At 46.2% G+C, this 22,455-nt stretch overlaps 1 protein-coding gene across 1 annotated transcript in view; it reads right to left on the reverse strand.

Moving 5' to 3' along the window:
• LOC149338280 (uncharacterized) overlaps positions 1 to 22,455 on the reverse strand; it is a 273,452-nt gene that overhangs the window by 64,365 nt on the left and 186,632 nt on the right. The window contains exons 29-34 of the mRNA XM_089550727.1: positions 21,339 to 21,446; positions 17,235 to 17,347; positions 16,751 to 16,858; positions 14,674 to 14,727; positions 10,793 to 10,811; positions 2,297 to 2,404 (exon numbers count right to left, since the gene is read on the reverse strand). Of these exons, the coding sequence (XP_089406853.1) occupies positions 2,297 to 2,404; positions 10,793 to 10,811; positions 14,674 to 14,727; positions 16,751 to 16,858; positions 17,235 to 17,347; positions 21,339 to 21,446 (510 nt within the window). The remainder of the gene's footprint in view (positions 1 to 2,296; positions 2,405 to 10,792; positions 10,812 to 14,673; positions 14,728 to 16,750; positions 16,859 to 17,234; positions 17,348 to 21,338; positions 21,447 to 22,455) is intronic.

The raw sequence follows: 22,455 nt of genomic DNA on the forward strand, positions 1-22,455 counted from the left end.
TGCTTGTCGTTTCGAAAATGACTTGAGATTGTAGCCATACGCGGAGGCACAAGAAGCGTGCGACGCGGTTGTCCATGTCTTCGTGGGAGCGAAGTTCGTGCACAACCTGCGAAATATTAAGAATATTTTGTTCTCCTGTACCATCAAGTGTGAATATCTTTCACCGCTCCTTGCATTTCGGGTGAATTATATTCATTTGTGTTTATTCCCTGATATCCTGGTAAAGAAAGCTGCCGAAGGGCAGCTTTTTTTACGCAGTCCTTTCATGTACCCGCACATACATGAAAGATAAAGATTTCTTTTTTTTTTTCCTTTGAAGTTTTTGGCTCTTATCATTTTCTCTTTTGGGATCATGCTGCTCTCATTCTCTGCATTGTGCATATCAGTCAGTGTAGAAGTCCTTTATTTGAATTAATGCTACCTACTGAGATGGGTTGGGAGAAATATTTTATTGCAACTCGTAACGCAGGGACCACTTTTGAGAACACTATCATGTACACTTCGAAAAATAAAGGGGTTACTGGCACACTCTACCCGAATTCATTTAGCTTTTTTTTTACCACTGTAAGCTCTACACGTATCGCTGCAAATCGATTTGAAAGTGTAACATTTTGCATGCTGTAATTCACTGAGGCGGAGCACTACTTCCCTTGGTTGCAATACACATAATAAATTCTTTAAGAGGCAGCATCTTGGGACACGCTTGCTTAGCTGTATACAATCCTCTCGCAACAAGCGTTTTTAAAAAAAGAATTCTACAAGCGCGTTACAAGTGAGGCATGGACTGATCTCCGACTATCCTTGCCCATTAAATATTTAGGAATCAGCCTAACACAGAATTTCTCTTGGAACACTTACCTAATGAACATAACCAAATAAGCTAACCGTCCACCTATTTAATTCTTGTCTGTCCTAAACTTGAATATTCATTGCTCAATCTGGGCGACCCAACAAATTAATCTAGCCAAAACCTCATAACCACGGTCGTTGCGGAAATCCGCGAATGGTTTCGCTACCTGTGCTTTATATTTAGGTAATTTTCTGGCTTCTCAGAACTTCTTTTTCTGTACCAATGAGATATTTCATATTAGGCGGCACTAACCTATCAAGGTAGCAAGATTTGCAACAGCACCTTACCGTAGCTTTGATCATCATCAGCCTAGCTACGCCATCTAAAAGACAAATGCTTGTCCACCTATTCATCGGAGGACATCGATCTTGTGCCAGCTGCCGCTATCTTGTGCTCGCACACTTCCTAATCTCATCCGCAAACCGCACTTCCGTCATCCCGTGATGAGCTATAGCCTTCTGTTAAAATGCAGTCCGCTAACCTTAACATCGAATATTATTCTTATCCGAGCAGGTGTCTTTTAAGATATTGTATCCTGAAACTTGCTAAGTTCCTCTTCAAGCCCAAGTTCTTCTTTCTTTGTCCCGTGTCCATGCGGTGTCTAGCTCCTTCATGTCTCACCAACTGGCCTACACATCTACCCTCCTAAGTTGCTTGCTAGTTTTTTGGGAACATGTGAACAAGTTTGCTGCACTAGTAGATGGGTTACCGTCGCTACGGTATATTATATTAACGCATATATTAAACAGCACAGAACACCAGAATGACGCGCAATAGTTGCTTGTCATGCCCGTAGGCTTTACCTTCCGGAAGCTTAATACACGTGGGCTACGAGGGACACCACAGTTGAGGCCTACAGATCAAATTGCGACCACGTTAGCTTCTTTTTTGTGCAGCAGCGAGTGATATCGAATATCACACTGGCGTTTTCACATTCTGCCTGCATCAAAATACGGCCACCGTGGAGCAATGTAGGAGAGGAGGTTGTTGTTACCGCCAGTTGTTACCGTGGCGCTCGTGTTGTTGTGTGCCCTTTTTAGTCCCGGCCTAATAATGCGCTGTTTACAGGATATGAATAGCCGTCTGGTCCAGCAATTCACTTCCGATGCAATACGACCGCGTGCAAATTTGTTACTGAAAAACAGAGCCCTCAAGGAGCGCTAATGAGCTGCGGCTGCACTCCGGTACCTCGCCGGGCATTCCGAGGCGAATGGGGCGCAGTGGCTCCTCGTTGTTCTCGAGTGGCTACGGCTGCGTGTGAATGACATCGAAGAAACTGTTCAGAAGACGATAACTCTTGCGCACCTTATAAGCAGATAAAGAAAATGGCGTTCTGGTTTCGCGTCAGACGCCAGGACGAAAGTGCTCTCTGCTGCCAATTTTTATGAGAAAATTAGGTGAGGTGTGCACCGCGGCCACTCGCAAGCAGTGGCGCTAATCACTCACCGTAGGGCCTTGCTCGCCGGGGATTCCTGGTGGGCCCTGGAGTCCGGGCGGCCCCTGCGGACCTGTCTGGCCGTCGTTGCCTCTCTTGCCCTCTTGGCCCTTCTCTCCCTGCGCGTTGCACAGACACACACACCCACGTTTCGTCAGTCTTCCTGGGGAGAGGGGATCCCCGTACCGCTGTTCCAATCGCCTACATTTGTAGGCTGCCAACGCGTTCAGCCTTGCTAGGCATTTCGAAATGTGGCCTATTGCAAAATGCTTGTGCACCGCTTGCCAACCTCCAGAAAACAACATTTATCGGCAGTTAAGCGCTAAGGCGCCATTATTTTACCTCAAGCGGGAGGCGTTCGGCCAAAGCAGAAGAGGCGATATCTTGCGAGATCTCAAAATGTTTTGTCATTACAGGAGACAGCTAAATAGGCTGGCATGAGATGTCGATACAGGGCTGGGGCAAAATACGTAGTTTTACTATGACAGCTGTGTGGCTTTACTTCAAAAGAAGGGAGTCCATGCTGAAGTCTCCAAGCAATTTTCAAGTCGCGACAACTGCCGCGCGTCGCTACAAATACCTGACGATGCCCGGGCAGGATTCCATAAACTTGCAATCGGGCGAGAAAGTGCGTGTTACTGCCCCGTATTCGTGGTGAACCGAGTAGGAGAGGTTGAAGGACTGACTAAAAAAATTACGATATTCTGAAATGCAACCGAATGCAAGACCAACAGACGACAGAACGGAGATGCGCGCCATTGCCTATTTCGCACTATACAGGGTGTTTCACCTAAGACTTTCTGCAATTTTTAAAATAAGCTATTTGAATTAGATGTGCGCTTTTTCTGGCATAGCATTGTCGGTGAGGTAGTACATCATAATGCAGCTAAGACGTGCTAACTAGCAGGCTTGTTAAGCAATATTTAATAGTTAACTTTTAAACTATTACCGTCGGGCTCCTTAATTATTGAGAGGCCTGTAGCCCACCGTAAGTAATGTCCATATCTGTTTTTAGAATTTCGAGAACGCAATTATCCTCGGCGCTGTGGCCCAACAAATTTCGCCTACATCGCGCCAAAATACATGCGGTTTGAGAAGCTTGCAGGCAACGCAACCTCTCCAGTGAACCTAACTCGTCGATATAGCCAAAATTTGTTGGGCCACAGCGCCGAGGATAATCGCGTTCTCGAAATTCTAAAAACGGATATGGATATTAATTACGGTGGGCTACATGCCTCTCAATAATTAAGGAGCCCAACGGTAATAGTTTAAAAGTTAACTATTAAATATTGGTTAACAAGCCTGCTAGTTAGCACGTCTTAGCTGCATTATGATGTAATACACCATTGACAATGCTATGCCAGAAAAAGCACGTGTCTAATTCAAATAGCTTGTTTTTAAAAATTGCAGAAAGTCTTAGGTGAAACACCCTGCATAAAGTAAGCAACATCAACATCATGACTACGTCCACTGCAGGGCAGAGGCCTCTCCCATATCTCTCCAATTAACCGTGTCCTGTGCCAGTTGCGGCCAATGTATCCCTGCAGACACTTTTATCTCATTCGCCCACCTAACTTTCTGCCGCCCCCTACTACGCTTGCATTCTCTTGGAATCCCGTCTCTGAAGGACCATCGGTTATCCTGCCTTCTCATTATACGCCCTGTCCAAGGCCATTTCTGCCTCTTGATTTCAACTAGGTTGTTATTAGCCCCTGTTTGGTGCCTGATCAACTCTGCCCTCTTCCTGTCTCTTAACGTCACACCTATCATTTTGTTTTCAAAGGTCGCTGCGCTGTCCTTAACTTACGTTAGCCTGCAGGTTTCTGCCACATAGGCGAGTACCGGTAAGAAAGAGGTGTTATACTAGGGGTTTCAGGGAAGAGTCAGTTTTTTTTATTTCAAAAATAGACTTTGTCAGTGGAAAATAGGGCTTTTCGCGGCACGATATTGCCAGTGTTGGCGGAAGCCAGAAAAACGGTGAGTCGGAGACTGATTAATTAATCAATAATAAATATTTTTGAACTATTGACGTTAGGCGCCTAGTTGCGATCAGAGATTTGCAGCCGGCCGTTAGTAATAGCCATATGAATTCATAATGATGGTTGAAGAGCGCAAACACACACAGACCGAGAAGTAGACAAGACACACACACCAGCGCTGAAGTTACAACTGATGTTTTATTGCGATCTGCAGATCTTCTACAGTTTATTTCATGTACATGGGCGTCTTTTAAAAAAACCATCATTATGAATCCACCTCAACTAGCCAATCTGCAGTTCTTCTACAGTTTGTTTCTTGTACATGGGCGTCTTTTAAAAAACCATCCTTGTGAATCTACTCCAACTAGCCCAATCTGCAGTTCTTCTACAGCCATATGAATTTTGTGATACTGAAAACGTGATTACTCTTGGCTCTGTGGCTCAAGAAAATGTGGCTTTTTTGGCTAGCTACATGCACACGAAAGGTTGCTTTGCCTGCCTGCTTTTCGAAAGCGCATGTATTTTGGCCTTATGTCGCCATATTTTGTCGAGCCACAGCGCCGAGGGTAATCGTGTTTTCTAAAAATTGATATGGCTCTTTCTAAACACCTGCTACAGGTCTCTATTGCAACTAGGCGCCTACTGTAATAGTTAAAAAGTTAATTAATAAAATATTTAACCAACTTGATACTTAATACGATTTACCAATTTTCTTCTTTTTAACCCTGCTAATGCCCTGCAGGGCATTAGCAGGGTTAATGAATGCCCTGCAGGGCATTCATTGGCCTTGGTCTCAGACTCTTGAAGCGACCGCTAGACCTGAACCTCCAGGAGCAAGCTTCCACGAAATCATCTCATCGATCACGGAGGCAAGCCTTACAATCTCTTTTGTAGTTTCCTCACCATGCTCACCATCATTTCATTCATAACATTCCAGTCAATCAATAGGGTAGAACGCTTGGTGGCCTTGGAACGCTTGGAAGCAGCCAGTGGCGCGGAACGAAGCGCTCGCGCTAGGGTCCCAGCAAATAAAACCATGTTTCACCGTGTCGTCATCACGTGCCGTTGTTCGGCCTGTAACAAGCGCAAAAGTCAGCGCATTCATACTTATAAATTAAGTGCGATATGTCTTTGTCATCGCAATTCCAAGCTTGGTCATGCACGCCTCAATCTTGTAACTGTCCTTTGAATTTTTTTTCTGCTTGCGGTCGGGTTAGTTAGGTTTTACTCATTATACTCTGTCACTGAGGACAATGATTCACTCTGGTGTCGTAGGCCTAGCACTTAACGCAGATAGCAGTACACGTAAAAAAAGAAAGTGCTACAAGCCTGTGATCCGCGTGGTCCAGGGGGGCCTATGGGTCCTTGCAGCCCTGGGAGTCCGGGTAAGCCTCTGTCGCCCTGCGGGCCTTGCGGGCCTGGGTTTCCGGGAAGTCCAGCAGGACCTTCGGCACCGGCTTCACCTTTGGGGCCCGGGAAGCCCGGAGCTCCAGGAGGGCCGGCCGCCCCTGGAGCTCCGACCCTGCCGACATCGCCTGTGGCGCCCTACGTTGGTAAGCCGGATAGTCAGTCGTCTTCTCGGAGGGGACAAAAAAACCTGGTGAACCCCGATGACCAGAGCAAGCCTATTCCAGTCGGCCCATAAAGCAAGGAGTGCTGTGTACTTTTTGTTTGTTGCTTTCAAGAAAAGTCTAAATGCAAGCCCCCCTCATTTCTTTCTTTATTTAGAGTAGTTTACAGGGCCAAAGAGGGGTGGCAACAATAATATAGCACAAAGATAAGCATATAAGCAAAGGTGAATTGAAATGTAAGGAAAAAAAAGAAAGAGCACGCCAAAGTCCAGACAAAAGTAATATCACTTCTAGATGCCTAAAGTGCAAATAAATACAAGGAATAGGGCGATGCCAAAATACGAAAGTAATAAAAGCAGTTGTCGAGATATAAATGTGAACGAATAACAAGAGTGGCGAAATGCTAAACATAGTGTAATAGCAATGGACAAAATAATAAAAAAATGCGTTTATTCGACACACCACTCATCACTTGATCTTTATAATGCGTTCATTCAGACTGGAATAACTATACCGTGTCTTTATGCGGGGTAGCAAATATGGACTACCTTGGTACGCATACTTGTTCTTCAAAAAGGGTCGCATCGCGCACTAAGTACATAAGCACTCCAAATACAGTAATCAACCTTTAATTAAATTCCTAAACTTACTAAAGAGATATGACTTGATTATCTCAATATTGCTTTTCTAATTCATTACTTCAAGTAAGTAATTAATTTGAGCTGAATCACTTCAACGGAAACCTATTGACTGTTTTTCTGTCTTTTCATATTGAGCTGAGGAGTCCCCTTTAAGTTATTGTTTTCTCTTGCCCCAGGATAAAAAATGAGTATTGTCGTCATTCAATTGTATTCACAGGCCTTGAATTTTGAAATATGCTTAATGAAAGAGCGAAATCTATGCCTACCTTCATTATTTCTAAGGTACATCAAATGTTCACTATTCCTTCATGTTCCTTTACCTTCAATGAAACCTAATTTCTCATAGGATATTATACGTGAGAGCAAAGTGTACACAGGCCGCAATAGGTGCTTTTCGAAAATCTGTGCGTGCAATCACAGGTAAAATTGAAAAACGCGTATAATTTTCAATACCATTTAACGAGCCACTTTAAAGTAATGATTTAACTTTGCCAACTTTTACATGGTGTGGAATGAAGCAGTGAGTAATAAAAAACTACAACATAAAAAGACGTACGAATTGCAATACCTTAAAATTACGTTGGGCGTCACTCATTTTGACATTATTCATACCTGCAGCTTTCTTGGAGCTGAAGCTAAAGAATAGGCTTGAAAAATCGTGGGGTGTAAAATAGGGGAGAAAAGCTGAAGAAGCTGTGCAATATGAAGGCCTTGGAACCTCACAGTGGGATTAAGAAAACTTCCTGGAGACCTGGAGAAAGACGGATTAAACTCAGAGGCCGCAGAGGGCAAGTTTTTCAGGGATCTACCAAATGATTCACTAATTTATGGCTTTGGGTTTCTTCCAAAAAGGTAATTAATTGTTGACCAAGTTTTGCGCGAAGAGTGTTGGTGTCATGGCAGTAACTTTATTTCTAAGCAACCTGAAATTATCTTTGAGGCGTGCCTTATTGAGACTACGCTTGCCACGTGTCCAAAGGGTGTTTTTCTGCGATTCCTCTTACATTTGGGTTGCAATTTTGAAAACTTTGACCTTTTGTAATGAGGCAGTTATGGAACTGATATCCTGTACAAATCTGTCATACACGTTAAAAGAACAAACTTCCTCGAGGTAATAGACCTAGTTAAAGTCCGCTATAAGGTAATCGAGTGTGGCAATGTCCATTTATGAAATTCGCTCCTCATTATGGTGTGATCTATTTAAAAAAGGATCTGACAACCTACAAAGTAGTGATCTGAAAAATTGTATGTAACAACCGAAGAGAAAGACCGGGGAGATGGAGCTCTTATATTAACATGACCTGTACAGGAAGCTACGAAATGTTAAAGAAAGAGTAATGCCGGATTACTGATGTCAAGTGGCAATGCGCTATGCATAACGAAGTTTTCGTATTCTCATACATCATGCCCATGTCTACTGAGTGTTTATAAGTTTAATTGTGTAAATATCTATAAGCTTTCTTTTGAATAAAGCTGTTCTATTTTTTCTCACAGCACTTCATTTTGATTATCAGTGTCATCTTCTCACCTGTGTCACCAGTGCATTCACTTCTCCGGGTCTAAGAACCCAGGGACCCTTCAATCATATCGTTGGGGTAGGGAGGTTATATATTGACTTGTTATGCAAACGCTTTCCTCTTGAAGAACGGCCGCAATGCAAGGTCAGAATGCAAGGTCACATTTTTCCACGTTCAAGATTTTTTACATCATGTTAATTCGCCTCCCCTTATGTAATGCCCTCGGGCCCTTAAGGAGAAAATAAATGAAATAAATGAAATGAAATGAAATTCAAAATCCAACTCCACACTGTCTTTCTCAGGGCTGCTCAGGAAAGAGATTTCGCAGGCGCGCAAAGCAGCCTTACCTTAATGCCCGCAATTCCCGGCGGTCCCTGCGCGCCCGGGTTTCCGGGCTCTCCTGGCCTTCCTGGCTCACCCGGCCGACCGGGAGCACCCACGAATCCAGCGTCGCCCTGGGATGTTTTCAGTACATACCAGTTTCCTCACACACTGCACTGTATCGACGCGAAAGGCGCAACACACCAAAAGACCGGCGTCCATGTGGTTTCTAGGGTTCAGCAAAGTTCACAGAATACAATCTACGAGGTGAACATACCACGGGACGCTGGTGTTTCTTCCCCCTTTTTTACTACGCTGCCTTACCTATCCATGCACCACGCTTTTTTATATAAGCTATAATTGTAATGGGTCAATGAGCGCAAAAGTTTAAAGCGGTAGTACAAATAAGGAGAATTGACTCTAGCCAAATGGTTCTCACAGTTAAAGCGAAGCTGTTAGTATTATTCGGCAGCCGTTGTGCTTTCGTTTTGAATGCTTTCTTAGATGTGATGCAGCAGGCTAAGCAGTAGGTTGTTTTCGTAAATGTTTTTCCTTTCCGTGCCTCTTCTGCAGCTTCGCAGCATTTTGGCCTATCCCTTTTTGTTTCATTTACTTTCGTTTTCCTTGTGAGGGTGGCAATGTATATTTATTACTGATGAGAACGAACTATATCCATGAATAAAAGACTTCGAATGCATCTTTTTCCAGGGTGTCAAACTTCATTTTTTTAGGATTTGATTTAGTTTCGAGTTCACGTTTTTCGTGTTCAGTTGCTGCTTCGGCTACGAGCCTCTTACTGTTCTGGTTTGAGCCGGCTCGAACTGGTTTAAATTTGTTCAGACGGGTTGGGGACCAGTCAACTTTTCGAGCATGGTTGGCTTTTCTGATCAAACCTAATGATGCTTAGCCTTCTTTTCCTTATGAAGACTCAATGCAAACTTAAAAAGGGAAATTTTTTTTATGCCGCCTGGTTCGATAGACCTACTTTAATTATCTGTCGAAGGCAAAATCCGCACGAATATACGCGGACAGCAGCTAGAGTGAATACGCAACATTTTACTTGGCTTACTATAATAATTAAAGCAATGATTATAATAATACCATCAACATTATTTTTTCCCCAACAACAAGTGCACCACAGCAGAATAGCCATGAGAATAGCCCGGTGCCGTTGGTTCGAAGGAGGCCCTTTGACTGGGAAAAGGTGCTTTCTTCTTGACTTGTATCCGGCTATATACACTCCGCGTGTTTACGATTTGAGGAGCATATTCCTCCTCATTTTTCAGTTTGGTTGCCTTGCGTGCCTATTCATGTAAAAGCGGCTTTAAAAAACAGCTGAGTCAGGAAAACACATGAATCACGCTGTTAGGTAATAAACATAAGCCGAATTTGCAGGCTTGCAGGTTGAAAAGGTTATCAAAAAAGATTTCAAATGTACTACACAGAACCGATAACATACGACGAAATACTGCCGAGTTGTGTATGTACCCACTAATTCGGCATTTTCGGAAATATCATCATAGGAATGGTGGGCTCGCCATTGAGCCGCATATTTTATGACTCAATTTAACAACTTTTCTGACGACATGAAAATATATTTAACTGCAAAAAAGAACAAGCCAATGGCAAGTTCAGAAAGATTGAACCCACTTCCGTGTGTTCGAAACTGAAGCTGCAGCCAGACTTCTGCGGCTATTAGAAGAATAGGAACTGCGGGGACATCTTCCTGTAGAAGCCAATTGCCACCCTGTACCTTGTGTGCGAGGAAAGCCTGCCACTAGATTTAAAAATAGGCGTCATAAGGTTAAAAGGTGGCTTTTTTGGCAAAGTGATACAATGTTGGCGGCCGTCAGAAAACTGGTGAAACAATGTTAACTATTAAGCTGGCTAGATAAATTCTTATAGATTACTACCTGGTTCCAATTATAGATTGCCATCAGGAATAAATGTGAATTTTTTTTTTAATTTCGAAAACGCGATTACCCTCGACAAATTAGCTCAACAGATTTTGGCCATTTCTCGCGCACGTCGAAAATCGAGCGCCTGCTGTATGTGCGCAGCGACGTCCATCAAGTCGATTCACTACGTGGCGCTGTCCCACCCGCGCTCCGCTGCTCGCCACTGATCACGCCTCCTGTCGGCTGCGAATGTCAGCAGTGGTCGTCGCTGTGCGCGCGCAACACAGGTGTTTCGAATCAGGAAAGGCGTCATTCAGGGTGACCAAATTTCGCCGCTGTTGTTAATAACATGCTTACAGCAGCTATTTATGCGATAGCATTAAAAGCCTCATCACGAAAACAAACCTAGCGTTGTGGTCTGCCGTAAAATTCACTCTTTGGTCGGCATATTTATGACGTCATTAGGGAAAAAAATCCGATGTCGTGGTCTGTTGCAAAATTTGTTCATTGGCCGAGACGGTTCTGACTTCATCGGGTCACGTGACGGGCCACCTGCAGCTCTTTCCACACCTGCCCCCACCCCCTCCCTCTCGCTCAACCTGCGTCGCCACAAACAGAAGTCTCATCAAGGCAAACCCGCGTTGTGGTCTGTCATAAATGTCGCTTATTCAGATGCTGTCGCATTCCCCACGCGTGATGTAATTAAGCGTCCTGACTGTTTTCCAGGTGATAGGAATGGAGAAATTTGGAGATGAAAATAATGGCGTAAAGCCATAATAACTCTTCGATTTGCTGATGTATTTACCCTGCGTTAAAAATTGAGGGAACAATTCCAGTGCGTCACTAATTACAACTGGCTTTATTATCGAGGATCGGGATAAATTTCGACACAGTATATGTCGCTTCAGTACAAATGCTTGTGCGTATTTTCATAGAGGTAGCCATGCTGGTGGTGACCGAGACGCTCATTTCAGACGCCTGTATGTGATATTTCAGGGAGATAGTGCAACAATTGCCTTTCGTGAGCTTCTTGCAAAGTTCAGCAGCAGCTGTTCCACCTTGCGCCAGTGCGCCGCAAAATTTCCAACCCCTACAACAGCTCTGTTAAATAAAGCCCGCCTTCGGGGAATAAATATCATCACTTTGTTAAGTTTTTACGAGCAGTTAAGCAAGACACGTGCTGACATCACACCTGTTCGGGCAAGCAAGAGTTTGCATCGTTAAAAACAGCCTGCCAAGGACGGTCGTTGTTGCTGCTGACACAAAGCACTGCAGTGCACACGTCGCGTACATATTTTCTCTGCTCAAACATTGTATAGCTCTCCCCATTGGCCAAGGGAAAACAAGCGGTAATTTACTGTGTACTCTGTTCGGAAACAAATATGCTTGATGGGCCAGTTCACATCGAATAATTATTAGTTACCCAGAGCACAATCGACACAATTCTAGATAAAATTATAGTAGGAGCGCTGAAAGCAGCTGTCCGCTAAATTCTCAGAGCGTAACAAAAAGGCCGCAACCCATCGGCGACGTTCATCTAATGACGAGTGGTAAGAGACGATAACGTGCCTCAATTATTTTTTTTTGGGGGGAGGGGTGGGGCTGGGAGGGGGGCAAACTATTTCTAATACTGCCCTACGCCAACGTTTCTTTGCTTATTTCGGTCACCTGCAACAAACAATCTGAGGATCGTATAAAAAAAATTTACGACAATCACGTAACTTCCTAATGCGAAATTTGAGCGCAGCACAACAGCTGTTTCAGGTTTTCGATAGGTTGAGGCAAAGAATTCCATCAAGACATGTGTGTACAATTACAGACAACCTGTTATTTTTCACACATACTCCTTCCTCAAAAAACACTCCGCTAACAGTTCTTGATTATCATGAAGGAAGTTTTGTGGTCGGAGAAATAGATAAATATATGCTCTACTTGCTGCACCAATTCCTGGTTCTTAAAGAAGAGGTCTATGCAAGTATTTCGCGAGGTTGCCACAACCGTGTGAGGCGTTAAGAGCGAGAAGAACGGGATGTTCTCCCACATGAGTGGTAAGAAATTCCTGTTTGTTTGTCTTTATTTCTACATTAAAGTCCCCATCCACCCTGCCACCCTGGCAGGTGGCAGTTAATGTTTGACCGCGAGAGTTCGCTCACCGTTCTCAGCGCTAAAGCATGCAGCTCACATCTCTCTCGCATCGCCCCACGTACACTCTTTGCCGAAAGTAACCCGGCACAGGCGGCTTGTTTCTTAGCCGCGTAGGGAAGCACTCATGGCAGCAGCCCTTAAGCTCTGATTCTGCGTAAAGAAAGGTGAGACCCTGTCCTTACGTTATGGCACCGTTCGGTCTTTAGGGCTGCTGTAAATGCTCCGTTATACGTTTGAGAAGCAAGAACCTGTTGCTCGGTTACTTTTGGCAAAGGGGGTACCTATAAGCGCGATTCAGGCGTCCACTGTCCCAAGGAGGCAGTTATGCGCATTTCCTTTCCTTAAAATGATCGAAGTGTAAAACGTTGTCAATGCCAACGGCAATGAACACAACGAACGCCGATGGCCTACTGCTTCAGCGCCTCGTTTCTGGCACAACGTTGTCAATGCCAACGCATGCAGTACACATCTGTCACTGCCGCCAGGTAACTTAAAGCACGTTGAGGTGCCCACTGTTCCAAGAGGGCAGTTATGCGCCTTCCCTCTGGTTCAGGTGTCCACCGTTTTGTGTGGGACAGATAGTGCGCCGTTTCCTTTCCTCAAAAACGAATTTACCCGTTTTGCCCTCTGCTTTCCAAGCTCCCGCTCCATTGGTTTCGCAGCTTAAAGCGCGAGTAAGGTGTCCACTGCTGATTATAACGGACGATGGCGACGGCGACGCCGCAAAACGCAGAAGCGGCCTCCGAAGAGCTGAGCTCTAAAACTGTCCCGATTTATACGGCCTTCAGGTTGTAGCTGCTCTCTGAGAAATGAACGCCTTAAAAAGTAAACGTTGCACATCATGCCTTATTCATTGCACATACTTTTCAGTAGGGAACGACCAAGTGAACGGAAAGGTGCTTGCACGTAGTGCTTCCAAGAGGGAGCAGCTCTACAATTCGACAAAAATTTTCAGCAAGCAACTGAAAGAAGAAGATTTATAAGCTTGAAGTTTTTGTCATTGGCCTGATGTGAAATTTCTTAGGATTGCCAACTGGACATTATGGAAGCGCGTAGTTCGTTTTATGTACGGAACATGCTCCCGTTCTGGGAACTCTTAGACTGGGTGACATTTTTGCACATCCTCGCATTTCTCGGGCGACAAAGGAAGGGAGGTGGTGACGAAGCGCGGCTTTGGCCGCTTATCTGTTTTTTCAGCCAACGTCCGCTTCGCCGGACGCGGTTGTTGCTGCGGCGCGCGTCATTACTTTTCTTTTTCTCTTTCCTCTGATCTTTTATCTCTCCTCTATCTGCACGGGGCAGCGGTGGTGACTCGGCTGGAGCCAGTTAGCAGGCCCGTGCACTTTCCTTTTCATCCTTCACCCAGTCGCAAGAACAACGGGCGACAAATCTGTGCAGTACGACCTCTCATATTGTCTGAAAGAAAGAAAATTATATGGTGTGCTGCACAAAAGTAGAGCTGAACTGTGCTGCGAACCAGTTCGGAGCGGTTCCTTTGAGTCGTTAAGCTTCGCATTCAGTTTTAAGATCTCCAAAATAGACTGATTCGGTTCCGGTTTCGGGTTCAGTCCTCGATACTGTACGGCACACTGATATTTTATATAAGTAACACTAATCGCAAAGGCCAGCTTTGAGAAGAAAGCACGAAACGAAACCTTTTTGAATAATGGCATAGCGTAGTGACCTTTATTGTGCTCTTGAAACCCATCTGCTATGATTATAACGCCTGTGATCATGTGCTAACTCGAACCTCAGTCCTCATAATGAATCAGTGCATATTTTATGCAGGCATCAATACAAGTGTTCAAGGATGACCACCTATGTAATGTGTAAGGTGGCAGGAAAAGCGTGATTCACGGAGCCATAAAAAGCGTGAAGTTTGCGTGCTCAAGGCTTTAAATGCTCATCGCGCGCTTGTAACTACCAGAACAAAACTAATCCTCGCCTTTCATCTGTTCCGAATAACAGCCTCCAGGCTTCAAATAGAAGCTAATGCTGGCATTCGTGCTGATGGCTTGGAGTAGCGTGTAACCGGCACGCTCCGGCTTCATCTTAGTTATACTGCCAGTAGCCACTGCGGCAAATGAAGTTTTGAATACAAAAAGAAAGAAAGAAAACGTGAGAGTCCTGCATACTGGTAGTCACCTTTCTGTTCACCAGGCAGACCTCTCCTTTATTCATTAAAGTCTCTCTGTCTCTTTCGGTTTAATCCCGTATGTCCCATCATTACAGAATGTCACGAATAATGCCTTCAAGACAGTGTTTCTCCGCTGCCTCAACTCACACCACTGCCAGAGCGAACAGCATGCGACTCACCTTGAGTCCAGTCTCACCACGAGGTCCCTTAGGGCCCGGAAGTCCCTGCACGCCCTGCAGATGCGAAGCGTCGGGATTAAGCACTGACACGCATGGCAGACAGGTTTAATGGACGATATCCTGACTCCCTACGACACTTCCTGTGGAGAAGCCCGCTTTTCTGTGTCCAGAAATCGCCGCATTAAAAAGAAATTATGAGACACCTATTTCTGTTACGGTCAAGTGGTGTCTTGCAATGCGAGAAAAAAAAACGAATTTAATTTCCGGGTGAATGCACGCCAACAGAAGTGAACGCTCGAGGGGTGATCAGGCGAAATGCGGGCAACATACAACGGCAGTCATTGAAACGCCGCTGCTGACGAAATACATGCTAGAGAGCATGGTGATTCTACGGGAACACCACGCTATCTTGCACAGCCCATATGGCAATAACAAAAATGGCCTGGCTTAGCTAATGGTTAAGCCTAGGATGCGAAGCATAGTTTTGCGGTCTGGCGAGCCGCCCTCTCCCTGGCCGACATCTCGCTGCTCAACTGACTCAACGAGTGCGTCGCCTTTTGCGTGACGTCAGTATCTCCTAGCGGTAGGAGCGGGAGTTAGGCCGCCGGCGGAGGCTGCGCGTCCGCAAGCGAGCGCACGAGGCCCCAGCTTTCACAGCTGTTGTGACGTCATATCACGTGGTGTGCTGATGAAGGTCAAGTGGTAGCTACGCGGCCGTGCGCGGTGCAGCAAGGAAGAGCTCGGTTGTGCGAGTAATATGCTTCGCATAATAGGGAGCAAATGGGGTATGGCAGCGAGCGGATGCACTTCTTCAAGTACTCGTCATCCCCTCTGCGGTGGCTCAGTGCTTACGGAGCTCGGCTGCTGACCCGAAAGACGCGGGTTCGATCCCGTCCACAGCGTTTGCATTTCGATGGAGGCGAGATGCTAGAGGCCCGTGTTCTGTACGATGTCAGTGCACGTTAAACTACTCCCGGCGGTCGAAATTTCCGGAGCCCGTCACTACGGCGTCCCTCATAGCCTGAGTCACTTTGGGATGTTAAACCGCAATAAACGAATAAAGTATACGTCACTGGCAAGTAGACTGTTGAAATTCAAATCACAAGCAAACACGGATTCATAAACCCTCCTGCCCGAAGAGATTGAGCTGGAAATATAGCCGTATGGAGAGAGATTCAAGGCATGAAAAAAAACGATTAAATTACTTAATTCAGAGAATGAGGGAGGCCTCCGCTGCTATAACTGCCTCATAATGACAGGCGCCTCGTTCAAGGCAGCAGGAAGAGGGGGAGTGAGCAGCAATATACACGACAAATGCGGACACGAGCAAGCGCACAGGAAAAAGTGAATACTGTCGCGCACGTGTAGATAATAAGAACAAGCACACAGAAAACATCATCACCCATTGTACGCATGCATGTTTAGTATTTGCACTATTAGCCTAGAATGCCATCAGTGGACATGGTGCAGCTTAGAGTTGTCCAAGAAGAGAACCCTTTCCCGCAAGTATTGCATGCAGTACTGGCGTAGCTCCCACCAGTGCAGAAGATACCGATTCTAGCACAAAGTTCTGGCGGACGAATCGCCTTTATCATATGATGTGTGGCCCTCTATGGAGTGCACGAAAATTCGACAGCAACGTAGGTTGCCGGGCTAGATGGTTTTGCCTTTTTCAAAAAGACATTGCGCTACAAGTACATTCACAGAAAGGCGAGGAGTGGAAGCCTGAACTTCGTCTCCTCTACTTTTGGCGCGGGTACTTGTAGCACCGTGTCTCTTTCAAAAAATAAAAGTCGTCTGCTACGCACGAAGCTTTTTGATAACAGGGCGGTGCAGGGTCTATCCGCTTCCACGAGGCGATCATGGGAAGTGGCTGGTGTTTGCTTACAGCTCTCGCCACCTATCGCCAGCAAGAACTGTGCATGAGCAGTTGAAGCTAACAGTTTGCTTTCAAACAGTGAAGTTTGAGAAAGGGCAGAGGAGAGCAGACGCGCCTGAGCATAGCGGGCGTTTGAAAAAAGAAAAATAAGAAGCGAATAACTCCGAAACGAAGCGCCGTGAGGAGAAGACATCTTACCTGCGGTCCCGACTCTCCAGGAGGTCCCTGAGGCCCGGCGTCACCCTGTTGCCCTTTGGCGCCTGGCGGTCCACCAGCGCCCTTGGCTCCCGGTGTCCCCGGTGCGCCCTGCGATTACCACGAGTTTCTCTCCGCTTTGCGCTCCGTCCCTCGCATTGTTCTGTATGCATTCTCTCATTGTAATAGGCGCGCATTGTTTTCCTTTTTCAAGCGAATATCGTAATGACATTGTGCCGGACAAGAAGACGACTAAGTTGGCAATGACGCGGCACGGAGTGCTCGAGCTAGGCCCACCGACATTAAATCATTCCAGCGCCATATGTCACGCAGTCCTGTCTTAATTGGGCTCGCCGTCACGGAACGTTTGAAATGAGGTGCTGAGGAATCATCACCATGATGGTCATGGTGCTTCAGCCTGCATGTTCTGCCACGATCGTCGGCCTTGTGTTCCTGGTTCAGCACCGCCCAGCTGGGCGGTGCCCACTTGACCAGCCCTCTTGACCGGCCCTCTTGACCAGAACCGACCTCGCCGTTCACCGCAGCCCCGTCCATCGCCCCGACCACAAGACACGACGAACTGATCCAACCGACCAGAGCCTATGCGACCCGACCGATTCAAGACACGTGCGCACGCAGCCCCCCTGTCTATTCCGTTTGGTGCTCCCATGGACCTCGGCCATCGGCTCAAGGTGTCCTGTGGCCCAGAATCTTCCAGGACAAGCGCTCATTCGATCGCCATCTGCTCATTTCTTTCATAGCGAAGGCAAGCCTTGCATCTTCTCTTCTGTGTTCCTCCCTCCTGTCACGCCCATCCCCATGTCCTGTATTTCATCGTCCTTTCTTCTAGTTCACGCGATCGGGAGAATCGCTCGGTAGCCCCGGATAGTGTTACAGGCTAGAAGACGACAAAGTGGGCAGTGGCGAGGTACGGGTCACTCGTGGTAGGCCCGCCGCCATTAAATCATTCCATCGGCTTATGTTATGTAGTCCTGTCTTCACTGGGGTTGCTGGCACGTAACAATATATTATTATTCCCTGCAAACGCCCCTCGTTCATTTGTACAAGCTTCCTCAATACTGTGCAATCTCTATCCAAGGCGCAATGTGCACAAATGGCACTACCATAGAACACCCAGATGAGCAAATTCAGTCGCCGAAACTTTTTTATGCGAGCCCCAAAGCCGCTGGAACCCGTTTTTATTGTTTCCTTGTGGCGCCAGATGCGACCAGACAGATCTACGTAGAATTATTGCAGCCACGCTCAACAGCTTCCAGCACTGTTCGAAGCCTTTTTAAGTGGCCATCATATTTCGAGGTGAAGACAACGGCGTCATCAAGAACAATAGACAAATCTGCCACTTCAAACCTGCCAGTATTGGATCCATCACCGGTTGGTACATTGTTGACGTGTAACACAGTCGAAATTTCATCACCTCGAACTCGAAGACGACATCTGATGTGACGAATGCGGTCTTGTGCCTCTTCCGTCGACTTCGATTGTCAGGCTTACGGGAGCCCTCTGGCTGCGTACCCCGGCAGCGTACGTCGTGGTCATAGGTTCTTGGGTGCAGGCCATCATGTGAGGAAAGCCCAACGCCTGCTGTGCTTCCTCACGTATAATATCCTCAGAGTTCTGAGTTGACGTTGCGCTTGTGTCGGCAGCAGACGGCGCAGTTCTTGGATGATTGCACGTATAGTTTCAATCAACTTGCATTTGCTGGTAGCTGTTGTATCCGAGAGTACTTCGGCGGGCAGATTATAGGATCGTTGTATTCTTGGTTCCCTTGAGAAATCCGCGACGCTGTTCGGGGGATCACGCGCGCATCCTGCAAAAAGATGCTCGTTGACACCCCGCAACAAGAGGTTCACTTTATATTCTTCTGTCATTTCGGGGTCTTCACGACAGTACAGGCGCATCAATTCTTGGACGTACGCTTTTAATGCCTAATTTGGATGCCGGATCCGAGCCTGGAGCTGTAAATGAGCCCTTCCCTTGCGCAACAGGATTGAAACAGACTTCAAGAGCCATTCCTAAATGTATCCGCACTCGTCAGGGAGATTTCGTGGTTTTCGTACCATGTACGAACAGCCGCATGAAATGCAAATAAAATATTCTGAAGCTTAATGGCCTTGTCACAGTTTTTGAAATCTGATACTTGTCCATACTGTTTCTAACAATCATCTAAATCTTCACCTAGGGTGCCGCTGAAAATCGGTGGTGTTCAGATTTGCTGGAGAATAACCGGAGCTGACGGTGTTGGCGGGGTGGTTGTGGAGCCTTCCTTCCTGGTTTCAATACGGTCCGGTAGAAGTCCGTGTTAAGGTTGAGGCTTTTCGAGACAGCCACTGCTTCGCTGACCGTCTTTTGTCGGAGCGGCTTCGGTGGCTTGCGTAGTGTTCGCTTCTTGGGGACGGGTTCGGATTCTTCGGCGGCTCCTAGGGGGCCAGGGCGCCAAGGACACTAGTTTCCCAGCATCTACATCATTTGTCACGTGCTGGTGACGGCCGTCCGGTAGTAAGTAAAACAGCAAAAGGGTAAGAAACGAACTATTTATCGGGCTTGCCTGCGCTCGTACAAAACTGAATGACTCTGCAGTGGCGTAGCAACAAGCGTGCTCGGCAGCCCTCGAACCGAAAGCACGCCGCTTTCAGCGACGCTCAATTTAAAGTTTCCGAGGAACCATCCTGATAAGGCGCCAAAGCAACTACAATAATCTGGAATGAAGTGGAAGCAATAGCGTATGGATGCGGTCGTAGAGTTTCTCGATATCACCTAGAGGGAAGGAGGGAGCTACCGTCTATGCGAATTTCCTAAAGAGGACTTCATCCACCGCAGGAATGCGGGAAAGCGAGATTGTGTGTTTGGCTTGGCTAGTGCAAGGCCGAAAGCGTAGATTGCACCTCGAAATTACACACTGCGCCGCCAGGCTCGCCTCAGTGCGCAGATTTAGTTATTTCGGTACTGCGTTTTCCAATTCTTCCTCATATTAAACGCAAGTGAAGCTTCGATCTTAGGCTGGTATTTCACAGCATTTCTTCAAATATCGCCTCAAGAACAGTCGTATTTTTACTGTTGAATCCAAGTTTTTTGCAAAACGCTAGCCACATCAAGGCAGAAACCTGGTTTTTCCGCCATTCCTGCGCCTCTGTATGGTGAATGAAGTGCATCGTCGCCAGATTTACCTCCAAATGTATTGAGGAACTCTGTGGCTGTGGTCATGAGAGATGTGTCTGGTTGCGTCTCACGTCACAAGGAAATGATAAAACCGAGTGCCGGCGGCCTTGGGCGTGAACAATCAATCATACATAACAGTATATTACCATAACAAAGTTGCATAACAGTATATAAGTAAAGAAATGCAAAAGTACCCACCACGCTGGTGCAGTGTTTATAGGGTTTGGCTCCTAACCGGATGACACGCAGTCTATACCGGCCGTGGCGGTCGCGTTTCTATGCGGACGGAATGCAAGACTTCCGTTTACTGTGCTGTGTCAGTGCATGTTAAATAACCCCAGCCGGTCTGAATTAATCCGGTGCCTTCCGATGCGGCGTTCTTCATAAGCAGTCGGTCAATTTTGACCGTCAAACCCAAAATACCAATATACAAATAAGCATATGTCTAGAGCAAGCAGCTGGAACGTTTTCATGCAACAGTATCGAAGTGCTCTTCAAACAATGAGTAGTTTATGTGCGGTGATCCCGAAACGTTTTCAGGCCTAACGAGGTGTGACTGTGATAGCCGCCCCTGGAGCACCAGTGCTGCTCACTGCAGCGTCAAGGAAAGGATGTGCCTTATCAAACCCACAAAGCTAGTTCGGCGCTGGTAGGCAAATGAAAGCTTTACAGGTTGGCTAAGCGACTGTTTCAGTTTCATGCGTACAGGGATGCGAAATTTCAAAAATGAGCCATATACGCTGAGCCTCCTCTGCTCCTAAAATGCAGTTAAAGGCGGAGAAATGATCAAGCGCTAATGCCGGACCATTGAGTTGAGGCTATTAAGCTACTGGTTGCGGATGTGTTCACTCAAAAATACGGGCAAATAAATTTGTCGTTCGCATTATACATCCAAGACCATTCCACCGAATCTACACGTCCTGTCATTTTGCTAAGTGGATTCTGAGTCCAGTTGCTAGAGGCAGCCTTTAATCTTTATGTTTAAAACATAGCATAAGAGAAGAAACTAAGCCATATAAAGGGACAGACACAAGGCTACATGTCTTTTGCGCTGATTAAAACAACACAAACAACAAACTAGCCTGCGATCATTTCGAAAACCATTCTTTATTCGGTACATTTTACTCAGGCAAAAGCCACAAATTCCGCGTACGCGAAATGACACACCTGATTGAAGCCATCGTTTTATCTCGTTCTACCACCGGCCTTAATAATTAAGTGTTGGTGAGATCGAGCACAATTAGGGACCGCCGTAACTTTTTCTTTTTTCAAACAGTGCAAGCTCGCCAAACCCCCCCGCAACCTCCTCGAGATGTGCTGAGGGCACCCCCCCCAGCATTGTTGTGAGAAAAGAATGAGACACATGGCACCTCGTATAGCACAGCTGGTCGAGTAATTCGAACGTGAGCCTCACCGTTGGGCCAGGGAATCCCGGAGGCCCCGGCAGTCCGCTTAGACCGCGATCTCCCTGCAGTCCTGGTGCTCCCGTTACTCCAACTGGACCTGGGCTTCCAGGCTCGCCCTGCGCGGGTAGGAGAGGCAAACCAACGTGTCATAGCGCTATGCAGTCTTTTTTTTTTTTTTTGGTCTGCTCTTGCACACGTGCAGAGGGAAAATAGTCACTCCAGTCGAGCTACAGCGGCTGCAAACACTAAGCTTTCATGTATTTCGTAACAACGTTAAGTCATTCTTCAATGTGTCATGGTTCATGACAATTATAGGGGAGGCGAAGTTTCCACCAAGCAATGATAGCTCTATCTGAGGTATACTGCATACTATGCCTCAGCAATAAGAGATGAGAGAAAAGAGGAGAAAAACCAGCGCAGTTGTGGTCGGAACACTTTTCTGAACAGTTTTCACGCCGCGAAAAACATGCTAGCTTAGATGTTTAAGGTAGTTTCGACCACGAGCTCAGAGTTAACGCCAAATGCGCAATTTATTCCTTTGGCAGTTGTTAATGTAGTCTGTTACTTTGTTCTTATTCATTTCTTTGCGATGCTTTGTTCAATGTCTGTTTTTTTTTGTAAGGATCAGGGACTTCTGCTTTTGTTCTTATTGTTGTCTGTCGGATACATTGAGCACTGTATGTTAGATGTGTTACCTCTAAATATTAAAATTAAAATAATTAATTATATTGTTTTATTCCTCTGCTTTCTCAATGCACGGAAAAACTGTTGCTTTAATTGTACTTTCAATCAGTTTAGTCTCGCATTAAAAGTACAGCGAAAATGTGTGATGAAAAAAAAAAACAAGCCGCTTCAATGCGGCTCTGGCATCTGCCGCGGGTGTGGGAGGTTCCGGGTTCGATCTGTAGTGGTACTGGGCACCCACCAGTTTTCCAACGGCCACAAGGTTTCTTCAGGCCTGGTGTGTTCGGCCCTTTAGGGGTGAAATAATTGCGAAAAGCCTCACTGGAAATACCACTCTCCCCCCCCACCCGCTCCTACCCTCCTCGGCACATCGTCGATCCACGAGTGACCAAAATCTGCTTTATGCCGTGAAGTAAAAAAAAGGGTGCTTCGACTCAAGTA

The sequence above is a fragment of the Amblyomma mixtum genome, chromosome 6 (genome assembly GCF_055824585.1).
Source record: "Amblyomma mixtum isolate Tamu chromosome 6, ASM5582458v1, whole genome shotgun sequence".
Classification (NCBI taxonomy): Eukaryota; Metazoa; Arthropoda; class Arachnida; order Ixodida; family Ixodidae; genus Amblyomma; species Amblyomma mixtum.